At 44.4% G+C, this 26596-nt stretch overlaps 1 protein-coding gene across 2 annotated transcripts in view; it reads right to left on the bottom strand.

Moving 5' to 3' along the window:
- Nucleotides 1–3702: 3702 nt before the first annotated feature.
- Nucleotides 3703–26596, bottom strand: part of LOC142312015 (uncharacterized) — a 57132-nt gene continuing 34238 nt past the window's right edge. For both annotated transcript variants that reach the window (XM_075350885.1, XM_075350886.1), the window contains one exon: nt 3703–11739. In XM_075350885.1, the coding sequence (XP_075207000.1) occupies nt 10625–11739 (1115 nt within the window). In that variant the 3' untranslated portion in view covers nt 3703–10624. The remainder of the gene's footprint in view (nt 11740–26596) is intronic.

Here is a 26596-nt window from a genome sequence, read left to right as displayed (position 1 = left end):
ATGAAGAGATCAGGGGGATCGAGGATGGAAGGGGCAGGGGGATAGAGGATGGAGAGACCAGGGGGATGGAGAATGGAGGGAGCAGGGGGATGGAGAATGGAGGGAGCAGGGTTCATTGAGTTTTGTTTCGTCAAACTTGTCTTAGATGGATAAAATAACGCACTATTTCTTGGTCGGTGCGGCTCTGGCATGCAAAAGACCCCGAACAGACGTGGAGACAGAAATAAATTAGATGATAGTTGAAGAACCGGTGGCCACGTTCTGCTCTATCAAACCTGCATCAGCTAGTGTTAATGGTCCTGATGAATTTGGTTGAAATTTGGCGTTTCTTATAGAATACAGCCTAGGTAAGTTGAAAACCATATTTAGCAAGTGAAAAAAACGATTATACAGTATTAATCTTTTTTTATTTTTCTTTTGAAATCTGAATTACATAGTTTTTGATTGATATTAGCGTACAGACTACAAAGCTGAATAACGAGAAACAGGGCCGCACCGTCCATTGGACAAGTTGAGCAGTTTGCTCAGGTGGCACTATATTAAGGGGGCGGCAATGCGTCTGGGGGGCGGAGCTGTATGGGGACTGCCGTTTTCCGCTGCCCAGTGCCTCAACAGGTAAACCGTGCACAGGAACTCCCGGCCGCCCGACAGCACAACAGTACCCCCACCCCCGCTCCTCAATCTCGTCCGCTGGCGCCTGACAGCAAACCCCTCCCCACCCCGCTCCAGAGATGCGTACCGGCAAATAATTTTTTTACAAAAAAAAGCGCTGGTGGGAGGGGACAGAGAAAGCAAGCTTGAGTGTTACCTCACCACTAACACACCATGGACTTGAACCTTACAGATACGTCTGTCACATGTGCGACTTATTGCTGTACTATCTGCAACATGCTGCTCGTATTATTATGATTAGAAATAGTGCTGACTATTGGGTTGCCACTCTGTTAGATCCACAGTACAAGAGCCTGCAAAAGGATGGGCGCATACTGGAGTATGGAAACAATCTTAAGAGTAGTTTTCCTCAAGGCAGCAATGAGGTACAGAGTGTGCATCACAGTTCTAGACTTCCAACCCCGAGATCGTGGAGTCGACATCGCAGAATCATTAGCAGTAGCAGTTTAAGTGACAGAAGCTATTTCTGTGCTTTGTGGCACACTTTTTTTACACCATCCCGTGCCCCAGTTAAACAGAGTACAAGTCTTAAACATAGTGAACGACTAGAGAGGATAGTGCTCGATTATTTAGAGCTCAATATCAATGCCATCAGGGGGGAAGTTGGACCCTTTAGCATTTTGGTCTTAAAAGATGGAAGAGTGGCCTTAGCTCGCCAGTCATGCCTTGGAGGTTTTGTCATGCCCTGCAGCCAGCTTTCTCTCTGAATGTGTTTTCAGCGCTGATGGTGGTGTTCTAATAGATAAGCGCATCCGGCTGTCTCTTGAAAGTTTAGACCGCCTAAAGGCCCCGTTACACGCAACGACATATCTAACGATATATCGCCATGGTCATGGATTCCGGGACGCACATTCGGCGGCATCGTTAGCGACGTCGTTGCATGTGACAGCAAGGAGTGACCGTTAACGATGTAAAATACTCACCAAATCGTCCGTCGTTGACACGTAGTTCCTTTTCAAAAAATCATTGATTGTTGAGCATGCAGGTTGTTTGTCGTTCCTGAGGCAGCATAGATCGCTACGTGTGACACCTCGGGAACGACGAACTACAGCTTACCTGCGGCCGCCGGCAATGTGGAAGGAAGGGGGTGCTATAAATGCTAGCCCAGACCCTGTCTAGTACATTGCCCATGCCTGACTGCTGTGCCACGACACTATGGGTACTCTGGGGCAATTGATGCCACTTTCATGATGTCTGCCCCTAATTTTTAGAAATGGGCACAGAGTTATCAATTAGTATTTATCTCCAGTTTTATATATATACAGCTCTGGCAACAATTAAGAGACCACTGCAAAATTGTCAGTTTTTCTGATTTTTCTCCTTATAGGTATATGTTTGATTAAAAAAAAAACTACTGACAACGTCTCCGAATTTCCAAGAATAAAATTTTGTATTTATTTTCTGAAAATGAGAAATGGTCAAAATAACAAAACAATGCATTGCTTTCAGACTTTAAATAATGCAAAGAAAACAAGTTCATAATCATTTAGAAACAACAATACTAATGTTTTACCTCAGGAAGAGTTCAGAAATTAATATTTTGTGGAATAACCATGATTTTTAGTCACAGCTTTCATGCGTCTTGCCATGCTTTCCACCAGTCTTCCACACTGCTTTTGGTTGACCTTATGCCACTCCTGGCGCAAAAATGTAAGCAGTTTTTTTTTGTTTCATGGCTTGTGATTATCCATCTTCCTCTTGTTTACATTCCAGAGGTTTTCAATGGGGTTCAGGTCTGGAGATTGGGCTGACCATGACAGGGTTTTGATGTGGTGGTCCTTCATCCACACATTGATTGACCTAGCTGTGTGGCATGGCGCAGTGTCCTGCTGGAAAAACCAGTCCTCAGAGTTGGGGAACATTGCCTGAGAAGAAGGAAACAACTATTTTTCCAGCATAGCCTTGTATGCGGCTTGATTCTTCATACATCCTTCACAAAGTTTAATCTGCCCAATTCCAGCCTTCCTGAAGCATCCCCAGATCATCACCGATCCTCCACCAAATTTCACAGTGGGTGCAAGACACTGTGGCTTGTACGCCTCTCCATGTCTCCGTCTAGCCATTAGACAACAAGGTGTTTGGCAAAGCTAAAAATAAGACTCGTCAGAGAAGATTACCTTACTCCAGTCCTCTATGGTCCAATTCTTATGGTGTTTGGCAAACTTCAGCCTGGCTCTCCTTTGCTTCTCATTGATAAAAAGCTTTTTCTAGCTTTACATGACTTGAGCCCTGCCTCTAGGAGCCTGTTACAAACTGTTCATGCCGTGCACTTCCCCCAGTTGCCATTTGCCATTTTGCCATTCATTGATGTCATCCTGCCGTTGCTGAGTGATAGTGGAATAAGATGATGGTCATACCAGTCAGTGGAGAGTCGCTTACGCCCTCTGCCAGTCTGTACTCTGGTTGGAATGCAACTGACACTGGAATGGAATGGCTGTCAGACATGTAGAGAAGCTGATTTTTATAAAACTGTGCAGTGGTCTCTTAATTTTTGCCAGAGCTGTATATATTATATATATATATATATATATATATATACACACACACACATACATACATACATACATACATATACACACACACACACAAGTATACAAATCTTTTTATCTATGTTGAGATACTGTGGCAAGAGCACAGAATTGTCAATTAGTATTTACAGTATATGAGGAAATGTCTATTTGTGTCAGATCGCAGGACCAAAGATTTACCTATCAGAATTTAGATGCTGAAATTTCAATAGCTGGCAGTACCACATAAGTAGCAATCTCTGTTTAGATGATAAAATGGCCATTTGTGGGTGGAACGCAGATGTTTGCAATATTTAAATGCTGAAATAGCCATTTTTTGAGCTGAGCAACATATTTGTCACTATTTAGATGCTGAAATAGCAATTTGGAGCTGGAGAACAGATTTTGCACTATTTAGTTGCTGAAATAGCAATTTGGAGCTGGAGAACAGATTTCGCTCTATATTGAAAAACAGGAGTAATAAGAGTCATTTCCACTTATATTATAAAAACACTTTTATTTAAACTATATGACACATACAAAGTGACATGAATTACAATAAATCATAATCCCAATTCATGTAATAGCCAGTTATTTGATCAATTTGTAGATAACAATCATATACATGCGGCAGTAACGGTATACCCCCTTTACATGTAGTATATTTTATAGACCATCAGATGGTAGTATTGCGTGTCAACAATCTAACCTGGCAGCAGATAAGCATTTTACAGTGCGAGTGCATAATTGTAAATAGTCTGCCATACAGCCATAAGTGGTAACATTCATTTGGGGCACTGTGGAGCTGGAGAACAGATTTTGCACTTTAGAATTTAGATCCTAGTAAACCCATATCATAACCCATACGTGGAAGCAGCATGCATATTAATCAAAATACTAATAAAGGGATGCAAGCCTATACAAAACCTCAATATAAAAATAAATTTTATTCAAAAATAGATAAAAAAAGATATCCAAAAAGACATGAAACTACATGAAGTACAACGATAGAAGACAACAGGGGAGACACCTGGCAAGCTCTGCTGGTAAGGTATAAAAATACAACTATGCAATAAGTAAGAAGGCAAATAATCACAATAATAATGATAAAGTGAATATGTGAGCATATTACGTGCTAAATATCTGATGTGGATAAATAAAGATAGATGGAAGCATTTTAAGTATAAGGACACCAGTGTGTCACAATAGCGTTATAAACAGTAACATAAGATCCTTCATGAAAGAAAACAATACCATGTGCAATCATATACAGTTGAAACCAGAAGTTTCCAGTCACTATCTATAAAGACACATCTGCAGGTTTTTCTCACTATCTGACATGAAATCAGAATAATTCTTAAACGTTTTAGATCAATTAGGAACCAAAATTATTTATATTTACTAAATGCCAGAATAATGAGAATGTTTTAAGGCTTTTTTATAACTTTCTGCAAAGTCATTAGTATTTGGTACCATTGCCCTTAAACTGTATGACTTGGGTCAAACATTTTGGATATCCTTGCACAAGCTTCTTATAATAGTTGGTAGAAACTTGGGCCCATTCCTATTGATAGAACTGGTGTAATTCAGCCATATTTGTAGGTCGCCTTGCCATACCAGCCTTTTCAGCTTTGTCCATAAATTTTCAGTAGGATTGAGATCAGGGTTTTGTGATGGCCACTCCAAAATATTGACATTGTTATCCTTAAGCCACTGTGTAATGGACACACTCTTACCAGTTTTGACAAGCATCTTCACAAGGTCTTTTACTTTTGCTCTTGGGTTAATATGCACATGTCTGACTAAAGCACGTTCATCTCTGGTACACAGAACCCGTCTACTTCCTGAGCAGTATGATGGCTGGACATTCCCATCTTGCTTGTACTTGTGTATAATTGTTTGTACAGATGAACGAGGCACCTTCATGTATCTGGAAATTGCACCCAAGGATGAACCAGACTTCTGCAAGTCCACAATTCTCTTCCTGAGATCTTGGCTGATTTATTTTGACTCTACCATGATGCTACACAAAGAAGCAGTGTGTTTCAGTTGTGCATTAAAATACATCCACAGGTGTGTCTCTAATTAAGTCAGATGTTGCCAAGAAACTTCCAAAGACATGACATCATCATATGGGCTGTCCCAAATTGTTTAAAGGCATAGTACTTTAAGTGTATGTAAACTTTTGACTTTGCAGAAAGTAATAAAAATGCCTTAAAACATTCTCTCTCTCCCTTTCATTATTCTGGCATTTGGCAAGCTTCATCTCAGACATCTTTTATGGCCAGACGGGACGTAATTACTGGACAATATGTTGATTGGATACCAGCGCTTTAAAAGACTGCAATATTGTTACACCCCCACTACTGGATTAAGCATTTCATGTGAAATGCACTTTGAGTGAAGTGGGACCTAACTCTTACGTGTGGCTCTCTGGACTGGTCGCTCTGTAAGTAGGGATTTGCCTTTTTCCACTTTTGCTGCTATTTGGACACACTTTGATTAGTCTGCAAAAAGAGGAGGTGGTCCCAGAGAAAGAGGAGGAAGCAGTGGAGGATACAGAAGGATACCAATATCTCTAATGTATGGACTGTCATGGCACTGGCTGGTGGTAAGGGAAAGTGGACTACAGCGATCAAGGTGGGCTCATAGTACCAGACAAACTGTTAGTGGAAGTGTAAAAGCCCAGGAAGAAATGGAAGAAGACTAGGAGGAAGAGGTGATGGGTGCGCAACAGTCAAGGAATGAAGAATATATTTATCCCCTCTCTACTTGAGTGTTAACCTGCCACCAACACAGCATGGACTTGGATCTCATGGAAGCTACAGACACGTGAGACTTTTTGCTGCACTACCTGCAACATGATTCTAGAATTTTAAACCTATAAGCACTTCCTTGCGAGTGGTCCAACCACCAACATAGAATAAAAATGGCATCCTATGTGAAATGACATATAAGGACCATCACAAAATAAGGGAACCAAAATGCAGGACCAAAAGAATAACACGATTACCTTTATAGGTGATACCGTGTTTTTCAAAAAAATAAGACAATGTCATATACTTTTTTTTTGCCCCGAAAAAAGCGCTAGAGCTTATTTTTGGGTAGGTCTTATTTTTGGGTAACACAATTGGGGGTAAGTTTACCCCACCCCCAAAAAAGCAGACAACCCCTTCCCAGGAGACTCATACTTACCAGACCCCGGACGTCTGCGCAGCTCCCAGGTCCTCCTGCGATCCTCGGCGGGCGCTTCCAGCATGTATGCTGCACGCTGTCCTCCCCTGCTTCTGGCCGACACACTCACACACGTCAGATCGCACACACATCAGCTCGCACACACAAACTAACTCACCACATCTGGCAATACTGATTGCTTCCGGCTAGCAGGGGAAGATGGGACGCAATGCAGTGTAACGCATGAAGGACTTGGCGGTAGAAAACATCGATGCATTCCACCACAGGTCCTCTACGCGTTCACCACACTGCATCCCAGGAATCTCTGCCAGCCAGCAGCAATCGGTATCGCTGGATGTGATGGGTGTGTTTGTGGGATGTGATGTGTGAGCGATCTGATGTGTGATCTGATGTGTGTGTGTGTAAGGGGTGGGCAGACCCCTTACAAGGAGGTGCAGTGTTTTCCCCTGAAGATACCCCCGCTGGGGTAGACAAAGCTGTTGATGTTTTATGTTTATGTTTTATTGTAATTGCACTGTTTTAGTGGGTTTCCCCTAGTGGCCGGGTGGGACGGCTGTCCCCATAGAAACTGTACAGGAGGGAGGAGGAGCCGGCAGCTTAGGGGGAAAGGGAGTGTGTGTGTGTGTTGAAGGCAGTTGATTCCGAGACGGGGGAGAACGAACAGCCAGGGGCAGAGAGTGGAGCTGAGTGGACAGGAAGAACGGAGGGAAGGAGAGAAGAAGTGTCCTCAAGGGTGAAGCAGAATTGGTGTGGGTCCAGTCTGTGATAGCCGGAGTGGGAGCCTAGGTGAAGTGGAGTAGCCGGGCACATCCCCACTAGAGGAGACAACAAGGAAAGATTTCCCCGGACAGGAATTGTGACCGTGTGCTACAAAATCAGTGCATTGAGCTGTCTTTGAAACTTCGTGCAATAAAGATGTCATTTGGTTTATCTGATCCCTGCCTGAAGAGTCTTCCTGCGGCTGACAGTATGCTCTCTTCCACCACACTCTGCCCCACAGAACAATCCCCTGTCCCAAAAGTGACGGCGAAGCCGGGGGTAAGCCTGATAGAAAAAGGGGCCATGACTACAATCCCCGAGGCACCCCTGGCACTCCGTTATATGTGTGTGTGTGTGTGTGTGTGTGTGTGTGTGTGTGTGTGCAATCAGATGAGTGTGGGTGTGCGATCTGATATTTGTGTGTGTGTGTGCGATCTGATGTTTCTGTGTGTGCAGTCTAATGTGTGTGGGTGTGTGAGCTGATGTGTGTGGGTGTTCCTTCTGCTGCAGGTCCTGTTCGGTGTCTGTTGAATATGATCACGGGATCTTCTGTCTTCTTTCTTATTTCTTTTGGGGGTGTCTGCTTTCTATAAGGGAAGTGTCCTGCACTATTCTTTAACTTTTTTAGCTGCATGGACACTTCATTATTGAACCGCGACTAGAGCTTATTTTCGGGGTAGGGTTTATATTTAAGCCTTGCTCCGAAAAGACCCACAATTCCTGCTAGGGGTTATTTTTTGGGGATGGCTTTTTTTTTTTTTTTTTAAAAAACACGGTAGTATAAATTACATAAAAAATAACAGAAATGAGGCAGACAGAACACAAGTGGCTGTGGTTAGCAGCCAGTCAAAAGCATGTATAGAAATGCAGACACCAAGTGCTTCAATCTAAACACCATTCCAAATGTCTCATGGGAGCATGTGATAATGTCAGGAGTATAGACACACTTTAGCTGTGGTATATACAAAATCTCCACTGTAAATCATTGGCAAATAGTTCAAACAGCAACTATAATTGAGAACATAGGGGGAGTTACCATGGTAGACCAGATGTTAAGTAACTGGAGACACCAGGAGGCAGAGCAGGGCTCGGCGTGCGTTTCACCAACTGAGCATTTCCCAAGCCTCGACTCTCACAGCTTATTCTCCCTTCTTTTGAAGAGAACTCTGTACATATCTACTTTGCCTCCAACCTCCCAGTAGCCGTCATATACCGACCCTTGTACCCAGTCACTACTTTTATTGACCAATTCTCCACCTGGCTTCTACAATTTCTCTCTGCTGACATTCCCACCATCATGGATGACTTCAACATCCCCACTGATACCTGTCCAAACTCCTGTCACTCACTTTATCCTTTGGACTTGCTCAGTGGGCCTCCTCAGCAACGCGCATAGAAGGGCATACACTAGATCTTATCTTCACCTGCCTCTCCTCCCTATCTAACCTCACAAACTCCCCTCTTCCCCTATCTGACCACCATCTACTGACCTTATCATCCTTATTCTCCTCACCTGCCTCCCTTGTCCAGCAACTAGCACACCCCGGCAGAAACCTTGCTCATCCTGACATTCACACACTAACTCTATTTTACCTCTGTCCTATATATCTTCTCTTCATGACACAGACAGTGCCACCATATTCTACAATGACACACTCACATCATCTATTGATTTGGCTTTTTCTCTCATGCATAGCAGAATTTGACGAACCAATAGACAACCCTGGCTCAATAACTTCACTAAAAAGCTTTGGCAATTGTCTAGGGTTGCTGAGTGGTGCTGGAAAAAAAATACATTCACAAGACGACTCCACCGCATTCAAAAAAGCAATTTACACACTCCATTCGGCCCTCACCTCTGCTAAACAGGATTTCTTTCGAACCCTCATGTCTTCTTTAACCCACAACCCTAAACAGCTATTCAACAGTTTTAACTCCCTCCTCCGCCCAACACTACCCTCTCCGACTGCCCTCATCTCGACGTATTTCACAGGTCAACCAAACAAGGCAAGTCATTTCTGCTCAATCAGCACAACCTCTCCATCTAACAAGACCATGGCCCTTCCACAATAAATTTCCTCCCCACCATTACTGAAGAGCTTACTCATCTCCTTTCCTTTCTTACCCCACAGGATGGGGGCACATGTCAGGATGGTGGCTGCACCACGATGGGGGCACATACCAGCATTGGGCCACATCACAGCATCAGCATATTTTTACTTAACTTTACACTGTTCATGGCCTTCTTTCATTACAAGCCATGGACATCATTAAACATTAGACTCATCAATTAAAACTGTTCCTTCTGTTGTTTGTCATTTTAAAACCAATAAACAATTATAAGAATACTAAATTAATCCTAACACATCCAGTCCATTCATTACCTTATTATTCAATCTGCTAACCTACATACACATTCTAGATTACCCGATACGTTAGAATCAGGCCACCTTCTAGTTAAAAAAAATGATGGTTCCTTGTGAAGGTATCCTTATGGCATTACCCACAGGTTCTCCAGGCTAATCTCTTAATATCTGTAATGCCAGTGCTGGCGTCACCTTCTTGGCCACACAGCAACATCACCAGTATTCACAATGAGTGGAATATACTGCCAACAATAGACATATCAGGGGACAGTTGGGACATCATACTGTTTAGGGAAAGGTGCTGGCCTCATACTGCATTGGGAACACTGTGACGACCTCATATTCTATTGATGGTAATGTGGGTTTACCATATTCATTGTGGGGGCACTGTGGGGAGAAGTTACATTTTGTAAGAAAATGCACTATGGGGTGATCAAACTGTGCATGTGGAGGTTAAAGTAAGGATAAAATGTTTAGTGTTGACATACTGTATGAGAGACACCTTTTGGGGTCATCATACTGTGTGAGAGTGTCTTAGTGTATGGAAGCCATGTAAGATGTTTCATAATACGTGCTACACCAAGGATCATCATTACGTTTGTGTGTGCCACAAAACAATTATCTTTTTCAAATTGTGACTTAAATTCTTCAAGACCACACTAAATAATAATTTTATTTAAGGGTGAGTTGTTTGAAGAAGTTACCAACAAACACTTTACCTTTGGGACCCTATCATTTTTAGAGATGACTGTGGTCTCATTGAATTATCAGGTCACCTTTTTAATTAGTTGACACAAGTTGGACATTGGATGATTACCTTGGCAACTGTTCTCATCATGTATAGCAGCGTCCGTGTGTGATCAATGTCAAATAGGATGGAAGTAAGGGTCACCGACAATCTTTTTAAGCTGCAGTTATACAAATGCAAAATATATAATATACATTGTTCATATAGAGGTGTATTATTTGAATACTAATTAATTTTCAATAACAAATTGGTAATTTTATACATGTTTATTATTCATTTAGTGCCCTAAATTGTTTTACCTTTCATTTGTAGCTACATTAATTTACTATAACTTGCATTTTTTTATGTTGTAACTAAAACAAGTATAACAAAAATAGCTACTTCCCTGTGTGTGTTCTCTGATGTTTAACAACAATACATTTCCTAGAAAAACATTTCCCACATTCTGAACATGAAAATGGCTTCTCTCCTGTGTGAATTCTCTGATGCTGAACAAGATGTGATTTAATAGAAAAACATTTCCCACATTCTGAGCAGGAAAATGGCTTCTTCCCAGAGTGAATTCTCAGATGTTGAACAAGACATGGTTTATTAGAAAAACATTTCCCACATTCTGGACAAGAAAATGGCTTCTCCCCTGTGTGAATTCTCTGATGCTGAACAAGTTCACTTTTCGTTTTAAAATATTTCCAACATCCTGAACATGAAAATGGTTTCTCCCCTGTGTGTATTCTCTGATGACTAACAAATTTTTCTTTCTGATTAAAACATTTTCCACATTCTGAACACGAAAATGGCTTCTCCCCTGTGTGAATTCTCTGATGTTTAACAATGTCACCTTTCGTAAAAGAACATTTCCCACATTCTGAACATGAAAATGGTTTCTCCCCTTTGTGTATTAACTGATGTCTCACAAGACTTTCTTTCCTATTAAAACATTTCCCACATTCTGAACATAAAAACGGCTTCTCACCTGTGTGAATTATCTGATGTGCTGCAAGTTTTGATTTTACACTAAATAGTTTCCCACATTCTGAACATGCAAATAATTTCTCTCCTGTGTGAATTCTCTGATGTGTTCTTAAAGATGATTTTTGTAGAAAACATTTTCCACATTCGGAGCAGGAAAATGCCTTGTTTTCATCATGACTTCTCTCATGATTAGCAAGGTGTGGTTTGTTGGTAAAACACTTCCCACATTTTGAACACGAAAATGGCTTTTCCCCTGTGTGAATTCTCTGATGTATTTTAAGTTTGTATTTATTCTTAAAACATTTCCCACAATCTGAACATAAAAATGGTTTCTCCTCTATGTAAACTATTTCTTGTTCAACAGCCCTTCTGTGACTTCTGTTTTGCATATCTGTCTTTGTGGAAGCAAAAGAAAGGACCTTGGCTTGAGGTGTATCAGGTATAATGACATTTTCTTCACACATATTTGTTGCAAAATTTGAAAATATCTGATGTCCTTCTGAGCTCCTGATATAGTCATCTGTCAAGAATAAAGCTGAATTTATTATTTTTCAATAACACTGCACTGGAATTATATTAATATTGTATACTTTATAACATTTTCATACAAACGGTAATACAATTCAATTACCAACACACTAATACAGTATACCCCAAAAAAAAGGATTGATAGATTATTATCTTTCAAATTTTCACTCCTCTATTATAGTCTCCTTCCCTGTAGGTTGATGTTTCACTGACCGTCACCAATCGTTTCAAGTTACATGTTCAGAGAAAACACAAAAAGAGGCCTAGAATTAGTTTTACTGGTGATTCCAGCTCACTACATACACTATCTAGCAGGTACGAGTACTCTAGTAAGGAGGACACCACATAAGAAGAGCATATTGATCATATAGACACAGGCTGTCACTTTGGAGAAAGTCTAATGTTTTGTATGTTTGTTTAATGCCACTAAGCAGTGAATGCAAAAAAGGAGAATAAGTCCTTTATAGTCTTTTTTATGTCTTGCAATCCAATAGAAACATTGCCCTAATAGGGTGTACTGTAATGCTTCTGTACAGGATCCAGGCTTTGCTCTCCTCACCTCGGTCGACTGAACTCTATTGTGCTCCATGTCGGGTTTGCAGATGGCCCGGTGTAATCGCATGTGATTTTCTGCCTGAGCCTATATAAGGCATACCAAGACAGACACCCTCTGTACTCTGATCTCTTGTCTACCTGCAGGCTCCAAGACCTCGGCTGCCTGTTCCCAATCTCCTGACCGCCTACAAACTCCAGGATCTCTGCTACCTTCTCCCTTGTTTCCTGACTACTTGCAGTATCCAGGACCTCTGCTACCTTTTCCTTTCTCCTGTCTGCCCACGGTATCCAGGATCTCTGCTGTGTCATGCATACCTCACCTGCCTACTGCACGAACGCCCTTGCTTTGTGTGCCCATATGGACCATGGACTTGGATAATCCACCTCACCAGATGAGCCTAACAGTAGAGAAGAGCGAACCTGTTCGAAAAAGGTTCACCAATTTCAAATTCGGTATGAGCCTTAGCTTGTTCGGCTCAGATTCGGTAACACGAGCACTTTCCCCAAAATTCAGGAATGTTCGTTTTTGTTCGATGACTGATCACGCTTTACAAAAATGCTTTTCCAATAACGTTATGCTTTTGGATTGGATTGTGGTGCTGTATGATGAACGGGGGGGGTGTATTTAAGAGCGGAAGGAATGGGCACTCGGGAGAAGCCAGAGGTGGGCAGCGCATTTTTTCCTCAAATTTATTTGTGGATGTTCCTGCAGTCAATCACGGCACAGCAAACATCCACAAGGTTCCAACAGAAGAGCTGTTTAATTGGCTGCATAAGTCACATGTCCTTCTGCATATAAAATGAGGATATGTGGTGTCAACGCCATTTTGTGAATATTAAATATTAGGGAAGGTGCTGCCGCCGATGCTGCTAGACAGTTATCTTCGCTAGGGGTTTAATGATGGTTAGTTGAGATAGATAGCAGAGCAAAAGTGTAAAATAGGAACGTATTGCTATTTATTACTACGTACTTCAAATTTGCCAGTGAATCACATTTCTAGGTATTGTTAGTAGTGCCCGCTGTAAATTTTCTAGTCAACCAGTTAAATAGGTCTTGACATTTTTCAGTGTCTGCTTCAAATTATGCAGTGAACCCCATTTCTAGGTATTGCTACTTTTTAGTGCCTTTACAATATTGCCATCTCAGGCAAGAAATAAATTTTTTTTTTTGTGTGTCACGTGTCTGACAGGTGTGGGCGTAGGGTTGTGAAACATCTGTTGTAAAGGGGAAGGGTACATCAACTATGAGTGGTGAATCACGACAAGGTTGTGGTGGAAAGATGAATAAGTGGGGGGTATGATGTGTATGTGTGGGATGTTCTAATGCTTGTCAAAGCTCTAGTGAGCAAACACCGGCTCATCCTATCCCAAGAGAAATGAGAACAACTTTTGTTACTGGACAACCTACTCCTCTAGATTACTTTGACAGTCGCAGATTGATTTACCTTTGAAATGAGGATGATAAACTGCATGTGCTAGAGTGGATGGCAAGCACTGTATCAAGTGGCCTCTCCTCCTCCTCCTGCACCTCAACATCACACACAGTTCATTCCTGGGGTGCCACCCCAATTACACTTGTTTACTCACTATGGGGAATCACACATGGGCAAGTCTGCAGAGCTGTTCACACATGCTATCCCATGGGCATTAGAGGTCTGCTCCAAAGATTCCCAGACTCAAGATTAGGAAATTATCTGCACCGATGCCTAAAATCTTTGTCAGTTGGATCAGGGCCTGTATGAGGTAGGGTCCAAGCAGGATCCCGACACTCATCAACTGACAGTATCTCCCAGGGGTGGAAGTGATGATGATGAGACCCAGATACCTGAGGCGCACGCGTACTGTCCTGTGATGTTAAGTCAGGAAGAGGAGGAGTGGGACAACATTGAGCATGAAGATAAAGTTGTAGATGCCACTTAGTGTGAATCCAGAGACATGCAACTGAGTAGCTCAGATGGGGAGGAGGAGGAAGACGAGCATGTTACGTTGGTGATTCCCGAACAAACACGTAGTGACACAATCATGAGAAACACTGCATAATCAGCCACAACTCTGGCTGTGGCAAGCAGCAGTCACAGGTCTGCAGTTCACAGGAAGGGTTACCTAGACTGGGTGTTTTTGGAGATCGCAAAGGAAGACTTAACTTTCGTTATCTGCCAACATTGTAAACAACAACTCAGTAGAGGCAAAAATACAAATAATTTGACTACTACATGCATGAACTGGCACATGTGCAACCAACATGCATTATTGTGGGAATCATACTGCACTAAAATGCTGACTACTTAGCCTACCCAACCACCGGCTGCCAAATCACCACGTCTGGAACTTCATCCTCCTACCGTGTCACTGTCTAAAGTATTTTCACGCAGGTCTCTGAGCACAGAACCTTCACTTGTTTACCCACAACAGTCAGGGAGAGCTTGTCAGCTGTTATGGAAGTCACCATGCCTAATGTTTTTGACCCATGTTAGACACCGAGCATACCACGTTTCTCAATCTAGCATTACATCTCCATCTACACCTCCTCACAGTCCACCAGTCAGTCATGTACACCTTACTCCACCCTCTCTCAGCACAGCAACCAGCCCTCAGTCTTGCAGCTTTGGTCACATAAAAGATCATTTCCCCCCCCACACAAGTGAAGAGCTTGAACTTTCTAAACTGTTGGCCACGGAAATGCTGCCTTTCCGCTTGTTGTATACAGACTGTTCCTGAAACTTGATGGCTGTTGCAGTTCCCCAGTACCAGTTGCCCACTCGCCATTACTTCTCTAATAAAACTGTGCCTGCGCAACACCATCATGTCGCAAACATCATTACCTTTTACTTGAAAAACTTTGTATCTCCCAGGGTACATTTTACCACGGCCACCTGAGAGAACAAACATGGCCAGGGTGTTACATCTCGCTGACTAGGCAATGAATTACTCTGGTGGTTGCGGGGCAGGCAGAGAAGGGGCTGCTTCCCAAGTCTTCAAATCCCCAAGGCTTGTGGGACACCTCTTGATCTACCTCTTCCTTGACTGCTTCTGCCACCTCCTTTAGGGTATCCACCTGCGCTGTCAACCTCTCCCTTAAAGTAACACGCATTCCAAGAGTACAGGAAGAAGTCCCCTACCTCCGTACAACTCAGCCAGGGCTTAATGCAAAAAAGCAGTGCTGAAATTAATGTGCATTGGAGAAGCAAGTCACACAGCTGCAGAGTTGTGGACAGCTATCCGGGCCGAGTTAGAAAAATTGCTGTCTCCACTGAACCTGGACCAAGGGAAGGTCATGTGAGATAATGGTGCAAGCCTTGTGGCAGCCATATGCCTGGGCCACATCACACATGTGTATTGCATGGCTCATGACCTCAACCTGGTTGTCCAGAAATTTCTAGCCCACTATTCCAGGCTGGATGCGCTGCTACAGAAGGCACGGTCGGTGTGTGCTCACTTTCGTCATTCGTACCCCATAGCAAATCGACTTGCAATGCTACAAAAGTCTGTCAGCTTACCGATTATCTAGTTGATATGCCACTATGACGCCCCTGGACTAGTCAGGTTATGACAGGGTACTGTACGCTCTTTATCTCCCAGTGCAAGACTCAAATCCCCATGGTTCTGGGTTCCCAACTTGCAGCACTGCCTCCATCAGCATCTAAAAATCCTAATCACACCTCGCACCACACCCTGTCAGGCACACCAGTGGGCTGCTAAGCTGGAATAGGGCTGCCCACCTAGGGGTTAGGCAGGGAAGTGGAAGGTGACAAGTCAGAACAGTGGTAGCCCTCGAGCAGTGAGGAGCTAGGAGGAAGCTGGGAGTTGGTGCTCCAAAAAGAGAAGTAGATTGGGTTGCAGACGGTGGTCTGGACCCGGAGGAGTCGGAGACCCGGTCACGGGATATTGGCACTGGGTGCTTGGCTTAGTCTAGGAGGACGGTCAGCAGCTGCAGTCCAATAGCCGGTGTGGGGCCGAAAGCACGTCGGGGTACTGGACCCTAGGTCGGGGAGAGGTTTTAAGCAAACTGGAAATTAACCTGCGGAGGATAGGGCCTTTATGGACAGTCCCCACAAAGCTCAGAGATGGGGGCACTAGTGCAACGAGGGGGATAGGGCTTTCCAAACAAAGCAGCCCACTGAAATTCCAAGCATGAGCTCCTGAGAGCAAGCTCCTCTACTATCCATAGCAGGGAGCGGGGCCCGTACAGCTTCAAGCATACGGGCCACTTGGACACTACTAAAATTCTGTGCACGGAGGCAGGCTCCGGACCATCAGTCAGTACTGCAGGGGATGGAACCCAGACGAGCTCCCCCCAAGAGGGCTGCGGCACCGAGAGACTTGGTTTACCACGTTGTCAGCGTCTGCTTTCCTTCTGAGTGAGTACCTGATTAGCCCCTGCTACAAGGGAGCCTGCACTCCCCCCCGCATTAAACAAGAAAGGGAGCACTTGAGGAATGCCACCTTCCGTGTCAGAGGGCTGCGGTACCATGGCCTTGTAGAGCAGTTTGACCCCGACGAAGGATGGGGGTTCATCAGGGAAGTGGACCTCACGGCTGGGTTGTTCGTGTCCCGACGGGACGTGGCAGAGCACCTCTCCAGGGGACACCCTGGGCGGAATCTGGAGCCAGGAGACATGGTGTCTTATACCTTTCACTGTGGAGAGCGGGGCTGGTATGCCCTAGAGGTGAATAAGTATGTGATGATCGACGAAAAGATCCTGCCAGCCTTTTTGGTACGTGGCCACAAGGAGTCGGGGTCTCGGGACCTGGCTATCTCGTTCTAATGTTAATGCTGTGTTATCTTTTGTTATTTTTCTAAGTTTGTTATTTTTCTGAAAAATGATAAGTAAAGTTTGAAAATGCTAAAATTGTTGATTACCCGGGAAAGTCACCTGATTTTCTGCCAAAATTATTTAAGGTTAAATATGGACCATGGCTGCGGGACTGGCAGCAGCCAGCACGAACTTGTGCTTTTGTATATAGTTGCGCCCAGTGTGCCCACCAGAGTCTTCTTTTATGCCTCCAGGACTTCAACCCTGTCACGGAACCAAGTAGTAAGTGGCGGGCTTCAGGTTGTTTGGGTGGCGGGTTGAAGGGAGAGGGACATTGGGAATGAACCGTCATAGGAAGGTGCTGCAGTGGAGTAGGCTGAGCCACCAACTACCGCTCCAACCGGTAGCGTTCCCATGGTTCTATTAATAAAAATTAACTCTACAAGTTTTATAATGTAACGTTTAAGTAATGTGCCTTCCCTGTGAGGGAAGTGAAATTGTCAATTAAACGTGTTATTTTTCTCTTTTCCAGTTAACAAAATAAACCTCTGGATGTCCTGTAGCTTGGGGACGAGCTACGTTTAACCAAGGAGGAATGTGATGCCCCTGGACTAGTCAGGTCATCACAGGGTACTGCACGCTCTTTATCTCCCAGCGCAGGACTCAAACACCCATGATTCTGGGTTCCCAACTTGAAGCACTGCCTCCATCAGCATCTAAAAATAATAATCAAACCTCGCACCACACCCTGTCAGGCACACCAGTGGGCTGCTAAGCTGGAATAGGGCCGCCCACCTAGGGGTTAGGCAGGGAGGTGGGAGGTGACAAGTCAGAACAGTGGTAGCCCTCGAGCAGTGAGGAGCTAGGAAGAAGCTGGGAGTTGGAACTCCCAGGGGAGAAGTAGATTGGGTTGCAGACGGTGGTCTGGACCTGGAGGAGTCATAGACCCGGTCGCGGGATATTGGGACTGGGTGCCTGGCTTAGTCTAGGAGGACGGTCGGCAGATACAGTCCAATAGCCGGTCTGGGGCCGAAAGCACGTCGGGGTAGTGGACCTTAGGTCGGTGAGAGGCTTCAAGCAACCCGGAAATTAACCTGCGGAGGATAGGGCGTTTATGGACTGTCCCCACGAAGCTCAGAGATCGGGGGCACTAGTGCAACAAGGGGGATAGGGCTTTCCAAACAAAGCAGCCCACTAAAATCCCAAGCGTGCGCTCCTGAGAGCACGCTCCTCTACTATCCATAGCAGGGAGCGAGGCCCGGACAGCTTCAAGCTTACGGGCCACTTGGACACTACTAAAATTCTGTGCACGGAGGCAGGCTCCGGACCATCAGGCAGTACTGCAGGGGACGGAACCCGGACGAGCTTCCCCCAAGAGGGCAGCAGCACCCAGAGACTTGGTTTACCCCATTGTCAGCGTCTACTTTTCTTCTGAGTGAGTTAGCACCTGCTACCAGCAAGCCTGCACTCCCCCTGCAATCCATCCCACCATCCAGAGTCCCGGGGCCTTCCCCTACCCGTGGAGGGTAACGTCATCTGGCTGCCCCACTCCATCACCCCGGGTACTCCCAACGGCAGCGGCGGTACTCCCTATTACCGCACACCACGGGTGGCATCACTAACTATCTAATTCCCCTGTAAATAACCCCCCATCACGTTTTAGAGTGACCCTGAGCCCCCGGGTCCGGAGACCCTTGAGCCACGAGTAGCGACACCCGGATCCGAGCTGTTCGACCGCTGGGGCGGTACACCACCACGGTGGAATTCCACTCTGCACATGGTGCAGCTACTGTGGCAGCAGCAGCAAGCAATGGTGCACTATACCATGAGACATAGCCTGGGACTAGGCAGTGCAGATGTGCGGCAAAACACAATTGCGGAGAGGACACAGGATCTCTGCAACCTCTTGCACAGTTTTGAAATGGCTACAAAGATGGTTAACGTTGATGATGCCATCATCAGCATCACTATTCCGCTCATGTACATGCTGGAGCGCACTTTGAATAGTCTGTAAGAGGAGGTGGAGGTCTCAGAGGAAAAGGAGGAAGCAGAGGAGGATGAGGAAGGGATACAATTTCCTGTAAGGTCCGGACATTCGTCGCACAGGCGGGTGATCACAGGAGGGTGTAGTCCATCGATCGAGGCGGGCTCATGGTAACAGACAAAGTGAAACTACAGGAGCCGAGGAACAAATGGAAGAGGAAGAGGTGATGGGTGCAGAAAAGTCAAAAGATGTAAAAGATATTGAGCCTATTTCTTTTGTTGGTGGGAGGGGACGGAGGAGGCAATCTTGAGTGTTACCCCGCCACCCACATAACATGGACTTGGACCTCATGGAAGTGTTCAGCACATGAGCACTTTCTTGCTGTAATATCTGCTACATGATGTCTGTATTGTTAGTATTAGAAACAGTGCTGAGTATTGGGTTGCCACTCTGTTAGATCCACAAGATGCTTCCCCCTGTAAAGGGATGCTGGAGTATCGAAACAAGCTTATAGACCATCTTAACAGTAGTTTTAAACAAGACAGCAGTGAGGCACACAGCGTGCATCTCAGTTCTAGAATTCCAACAACGGCAACATTGAGTCATCAATGCAGAAACATTACCAGCCGCTGTTCAAGTGGCAGAAAATATTTCTGTGTTGGTTTGGCACACATTTTCTAGACTATTGCATGCGCAGCAGAATATAATAGATGACTGACTCATAGTGAATGACTAGATAGGATGCTGCAGGAGTATCTACAGCCTAATATCGATGCAATAAGGCTGGTTTCACACTACGTCTTTTTAACATCCGTCGAAAACGTTTTTTTAACGGAAGTACGGATCCTGTGCAAATCCGTTTTCATGTCAATGCATTTTCAATGGACTCGCGTTTGCGTGCGTTTGCGTCCGTTAGACGCAGGATCCGTCCTTTTGCGTTATTTTAACATGTTTCAAAAACGCAACATGTAGCGTTTTTGAGCTCCGTCCAAATACTGCAAATTGCTGGATCCTGACTATAACGCACGCAAACGTTGCATGCTGATAGACAGGATCCTGCTTTTAGACTGAGCATGCCCAGAATATATATATATATATATATATATATATATATATATATATATATATATATATATATATATATATATATATATATATATATATATATATATATATATATATATATATATATATATATATATATATATATATATATATATATACCCCCCCCCCCCTTGGTTTACCTTGGTTACCAGCGTCTGCAGCTGTCAGAAGCCTCCTCCCAGTCTAGTTACCCTCACTCCCGATCACATGACTACAATGCCCGCCCCGAAACATCCACTGCAGGATCCTGCAAAATAACATATGCGTTTCCATACGTTATTCGCTGTAAAAGCAGGATCCGTACTTCCGTTAAAAAAACGTTTTCAACGGATGTTAAAAAGACGTAGTGTGAAACCAGCCTAAGGGGGATTGGACCCTTTTGCATTTTGGTCTTCAAAAATGGAAGAGTGGCCTGAGGTCGCCAGTCACGCCTTGGAAATTTTGGCCTGCCCGGTAGCCAGCGTTCTCTCAGAATGTGTCTTCATCGCTGCTGGCAGTGCATTGCCATATAAACGCATCCGGCTGTCCCCTGAAAGCATAGACCGTCTAACGTTGATAAAGATGAACAAGTCGTGGATGTCCAATTACTTTGCCACCCCAGTCCCAGACTCTGCAGTCTAGGTGATGGGGTAGTGCCAGGGTTCTAGGAGCAAAAAGCCTACAAATGTCTGTTATTTTGCTGTCTCTGGTGAAGGTATAAATGCTGGTTCAGGCTCTGTGACAGGGCCGGTCCCACGCAGCCATGTAACGGTGTTCAACTGTTTGTAATCGGTGCCAATTGTTGCCACTTTTCCTATTGCCTGACCTTAATTTTTGGAAATGTAGAGACTCCAAGTAGGGTCTCCAAATTGTCTTTTGTCTGTAGTGCTAGGATTCTGATAGCAAGAGGCTTACACCTGTCTGTTATCTTGCTGTCTCTGGTAAAGGTAGACATGCTGGTTCAGGCCTTGTTACAGAGCCGGTCTCACGCAGCCATGTTACGGTGTTCAACTATTTGTAGTCGGTGCCAATTGTTGCCACTTTTCCTGCTGCCTGACCTTAATTTTTGGAAATGTGGAGACTCCAAGTAGGTTCTCCAAATTGTCTTTAGCCTGTAGTGCCATGTATGTGGGAGAAAGAGGCCTAATCCTGTCACTCATGCACCTCTGATTTTTTAAATTGAAATGCCATGCCAAATCCTGTGTGTAAGTCAACACAATCAGGCACTGCTGAAATTAATATGCATTGCAGAATGCAGTCACATAGTTGGAGATCTGTAGATCTCTATCTAGGCCAAGTTTGATCAATGGCTGTCTCCACTAAACCTTGAGCCAGGGAAGGCCATGTGTGATAACAGTGCAAACCTTGTGGCGGCATTATGCTTGGGCAACATCATACATGTGCCTTGCATGACTCATGTCCTCTGTGCTCACTTTTAAAAATGGAAATGTCAGGCTAAATCCTGTGCTTTGCATGTACCATACCTCCTGGGCAATTGATGCCACTGTTCTGCTGTCTGCCTGAAAGGTTTTTAAATCTCAAGACTCCAAGATGGGTGTTTAAGTTGTGTCTTTTCTGTACTGGCAGGGGTAAGGGAGCACCAGCCCTACAACTGTCTCTCATCCACCTCAATATTTCTTATGTCAATAGCCTAGGAAGCTAATGGCTATGCCAAAACAGTGGGGCTGCACTGTAAAATTTGTTTTTGCTGTTTTGGAAGCTTTTTGACCTCCCTAAAGGTGTTTTCTCTGCCTTAGGTTTTGCCTCTCATTGAATCCAATGAAGTTTGAAAAGGTTCAACGAGCGGTTCAGTGAACGTAGCATTTGTTTGGTAAGGCTCGATAAATCGAACCTTGAAAGGCTTGCTCATATCTACCTAACAGCCCTGCTTTTGTCTCCATTTCTATATACTATGTCTGAATGAGGATTGAATGAGTGCAAAAGCTTCAGAAATAGATTTGTAAACTTTTTCAGCCTGATGAGCATCAGGAAATCCTTTTCTGAGTTTCTCAAAAATCTCCTTTTTTTGTGCATTGACATAGTTCCACAAACATATTATAAAGATCAGACTTTAACCCCCTTCATGAACAATGATGTATATATAGATCTTTGGTCATGTATGGCCCTTTGATGCAGGCTTGTGCGGCAAGCACGTCTGTTGATTAGATCAGCAGACATGTGCAGCTAACAGGCAAGGGGGATCGCATATCCACCCTCGCTTGTTAGCCCCTTATATCGCACTGTCAAAGTCTGACAGAACAGTGTAACAGTGGAGTTGTCAAGACAGTGCGGGGTCAGCTGATGACCACTGTCATTTTTATGACTCACTTTCTGTGAATGCCGGCATAGCACGAGCACTCACGGGAGATCAACATTTCTGCTGATGAGAGGGATGCTGAAGCACTGCTCTGATCAGCAGAAGTGATCAGACAGTGCAGGCATCAAGTCCCCTAAGTGGACAAGTAAAATCAATAGAAAATGTGAAAAAAAGTTTTAAAAAATATGAAAATAAAATTAAAAATTCAAATCACCCCCCTTTGTCTATTGAAAATTACATAATAAAAACCCCACACATACAGTATTTGGTATCTCGCATTCAGAAATACCCGCTATATCAAAATATAAAATCCATACGCCAGAAAAAATCTAAATGCCAAAATTATGGTTTTTTGGTCACCACAACATTGCATTAAAATGCAGTACCAGATCCCGAAACATGAGAATGATGACAAAAGCGCAATTCTTTTTTTTTTCTTTACAAACTTCTGAATTTTTTTTTCAGTACTTTTTCACCTTTTCTTTTTTCCAAACACACAGCCAAGGAAACTCAATTGTTTTCAGAGAAAGAAAATAAAGCTGCTAGAATGGCCTAGCCAATTACCGGACCTAAATCCAATAGAAAATTTATAGAAGGAACTAGAGTTCACAGGAGGAGCCAACAGAACCTTAGAGCTGCCATGACTAAAAAAAAGGCTTGTGCGACCAATTGGAGATAGTTTCATTAAATCAGTATTTGAAATAGGAACCTTAATGGTCTCTAGAAGTCTAGTGGGGGATTTTGGGGACCGATCTATCCTTCGGGAATGGAATCATATGTTTTATAACTTCTCTAGACAGGTAGTTCTTGTCACTATTCAGAAAAGACAGGAAAATGTCTGGTGATGACATTGTCATCACTAGCATCATCCAAGTAGCCGCCCATACTCTCGCGCCTGCGCAATAAGACCACCGGCGCTGGCGATTTGAACAGTGCTCAGTCCCGTGATAGTGCCACTGGGCATGTGCGAGACTTCAGGAGCACTGTGGAAGATGCGGGCGGCAGCCTCATCTATGTGTCAATCAACACTGTGGGATGGCAAACCGCGGCAGGAGAGGGAATAACGGACGCAATAGAGCCCGCCCCCCGTGGCCAGGAAAGCTCATTAGCATACCAAAAGGTAAGATTTTATAAAGTGTTTATTTAGGTCTGAAAGGGGGCCCAGTAGCAAGATGAACCTTTCTAGAATGCAGCCCAGGAGCTGCAGAAGGGGATTCTTTTAGTTTAATAGCGAAAAATCTACTGACAGGTTCCCTTTAACAACTTATAGGAGAATGTTCTATTGATTTGTTAGAGATTTCTGTCTATAATCATACTGATGAATAACTATTCTCCCCAATTCATCGAATATCACCTCACATTGTTGTGTCTAGCCATATGACTACTGTTGGATTGATTGATGTATTAACCCCTTCACGACCAAAGGCCGTACTGGTACATCCTATGTTTACGTGACTAAAGAGCCCGTTACACGCTATGATATATCTAACGATATGTTGTCGGGGTCACATCGTTAGTGACGCACATCCGGCATCGTTTGACATATCGTAGCGTGTGACAGCTACGAGCGACTGTGAACGAGCAAAAATATTCACCTTATCCTTGCTCGTTGACACGTCGCTCATTTTCAAAAAAAATCGATCGTTCTTCTGCGTGCCGGTTGTTCATCATTCCCGAGGCAGCACACATCGCTCCGTGTGACACCCAGGGAACAACGAACACAGCTTACCTGCATCCTGCCGGCAATGCGGAAGGAAGGAAGTGGGCGGGATGTTATGTCCCGCTAATCTCCGCCCTTCCGCTTCTATTGGCCGGCCGCTGTGTGACGTCGATGTGACGCCGAGCGTCCCTCCCCCTTCAGGAAGAGGATGTTCGCCGCCCGCAGCGAGGTCGTTCGGGAGGTAAGTACATGTGACATGGGGTTACCGACTTTGTGCGACATGGGCAACAAATTGCCCGTAACGCACAAACGATGGGGGCGGGTGCGATTGCACATGCAAACGCACGATAAATCGTCCTGTGTAAAACGGCCTTTACTGACAAGGGACGTAATGGTACGTCCTAAAATTTATTTTATTGCTGTGGCCATTGCAACAGCTTTCAAATTATGCCCCTTGCTGTTTCTTACAGCAGGGGACCCTTGCTTGCCCTCAGGGGGATGGCATCACCATCCCCATCTACAGTCGCTGTGATTGGCTGTTCAAATCAGAACCGCCAATCACAGTGATCACTCTGTTTTGGGCTAAACAAAATGCTTCAAACCGTGCGATTTGGTGAGATTCAGCTAGGAGGTGAACCGTAGGCTGGAGGCCAGCAAACACGACGCCCCCCCCCCTTGCAGCACTGATCGGTGCGATCGTGCTATGACGTGCAATCACTCTAATCAGAGTGCAGGTGGGTGGCCTGACCTGGTGATGTGCCCTCTCGATCTGCTCCCTGCAACCGCTTCATGTGCCCTCTGAGACCGCTCCATGTGCCCTCTGTGCTCTTTAATCCTGCCCCTGCAGTCAGTGCAATCCCTCAGCTTCTCCTGTCTGCCCATCGGCATCTGCTTTCCCCCTCGGAAGTCCTCTACCTGCTGCCACTGGGTCGTCCAAGGTCTTCATGTGTCCACTCACATCTGCCTCCATCGCTGGGTCCCTTCTGGGTTCTCGTGTGAGCCGTCCATCTTACTGCCTGCTGCTGGGTCCTGTGGTGAACTGTCCATCTTGCTGCCTTCTGTTCCTCCGGTCACTGATCCTCCTGCTGTTCCTCTGGTCTTGTGAATATAATTTTTTTTATCTATCATGTCCCATCCCTTCTTGCACCTCATCCGTCCTTGCGTTCTTTCGAGCGCCGATCAGTGATCACAGATATGTGTCAGTGCTCAATTCTGGGCATTACATTTTTTGTTTCGTTCTTTTCCTCCGTCGCTTTTTGCACCTAATGCATCCTGCCGAGCGCCAATCAGTGATGCATATCACAGATTGGCATCCATGCTCAATTTTGGGCAGGACTTTTTTTTTGTTTTCTCCATATCCCCCATCGCTTTTTGCACCTCATGCGTCCTGCTGAGCACCAGTAAGTCATGCACACATGGATCAGCGTCCATGCTCAATTTTGGGCAGGATTTTTTTGTTTCTTCTGTATACCATGTCCCTTTCTGCACCTCATGCGTTCTGCCGCGCGCCAATCAGTGATGCACATCACGGATTGGCATTCATGGTCAATTTTGGGCACGACATTTTTGTTTCGTCCGTATCCCCAGTCGCTTTTTGCACCTCATCCGTCCGTGCGTCCTGCTGAGCGGCGATCAGTGATACACATCATGGATCAGTGTCCATATGTTTGAAAAGTGAAATGGTGCTCCATTCCTTCTTAGCCCTGCGGTGCGCTCAAACAGTTGATTTCCACCACATATCTGCGTACTCAGGAGAAATTGCACAATAAATTTTATGGTGCATTTTTTTCCTCATACCCTTGTGGAAAAAAAGCTACCTGATTGAAGTAACAATTTTGTGGTAAAAAATATATATATTCACGGCTCAACGTTATAAACTTCTGTGAAGCCCCTGGGGGTTCAAAGGACTCACCAAACATCTAGATAAATTTCTAGAGGAGTCTAGTTTCCAAAATGGGTCACTATTTGGAGAGCTCTACTGTTTAGGCTCATCAGAGGCTCTCCAAACGCGACATGGTGTCTGCTAATGATTCCTGATAATTTTGCAATCATAAGGGCCTCCTTCCCTTCTGAGCCCTGCCGTGCACCCAAACAATTGATTTTCACCACATATGAGGTATCAGCGTACTCAGAAGAAATTGCACAATACATTATATCATGCAATTTTTCCTAATAACTTTGTGAAAAAGAGCTACCTTGTTAAAGAAACAATTTTATGTTAAAATGTGTTATTTTTTTATTTCCACGGATCAACATTATAAACTTCTGTGAAGCCCCTGGGGATTTAAGGGGTGTACCAAAGAACTAGATAAATGCCTTGAGGAGTCTAGTTTCCAAAATTTAGGTCACTTGTGGGGGAGCTCTATTGTTTAGACATATCAGGTGCTCTCCAATGACATGGCGTCCGCTAATGATTCCACCCAATTTTGCAATCAAATGGTGCGCCTTCCCTTCATAGCCATGCTGCGCGCCCAAACAGTTGACGATTTCCATCACA

The sequence above is a fragment of the Anomaloglossus baeobatrachus genome, chromosome 5 (assembly GCF_048569485.1).
Source record: "Anomaloglossus baeobatrachus isolate aAnoBae1 chromosome 5, aAnoBae1.hap1, whole genome shotgun sequence".
Lineage (NCBI taxonomy): Eukaryota > Metazoa > Chordata > Amphibia > Anura > Aromobatidae > Anomaloglossus > Anomaloglossus baeobatrachus.
This window is presented reverse-complemented; position numbering and strand designations above follow the sequence as displayed.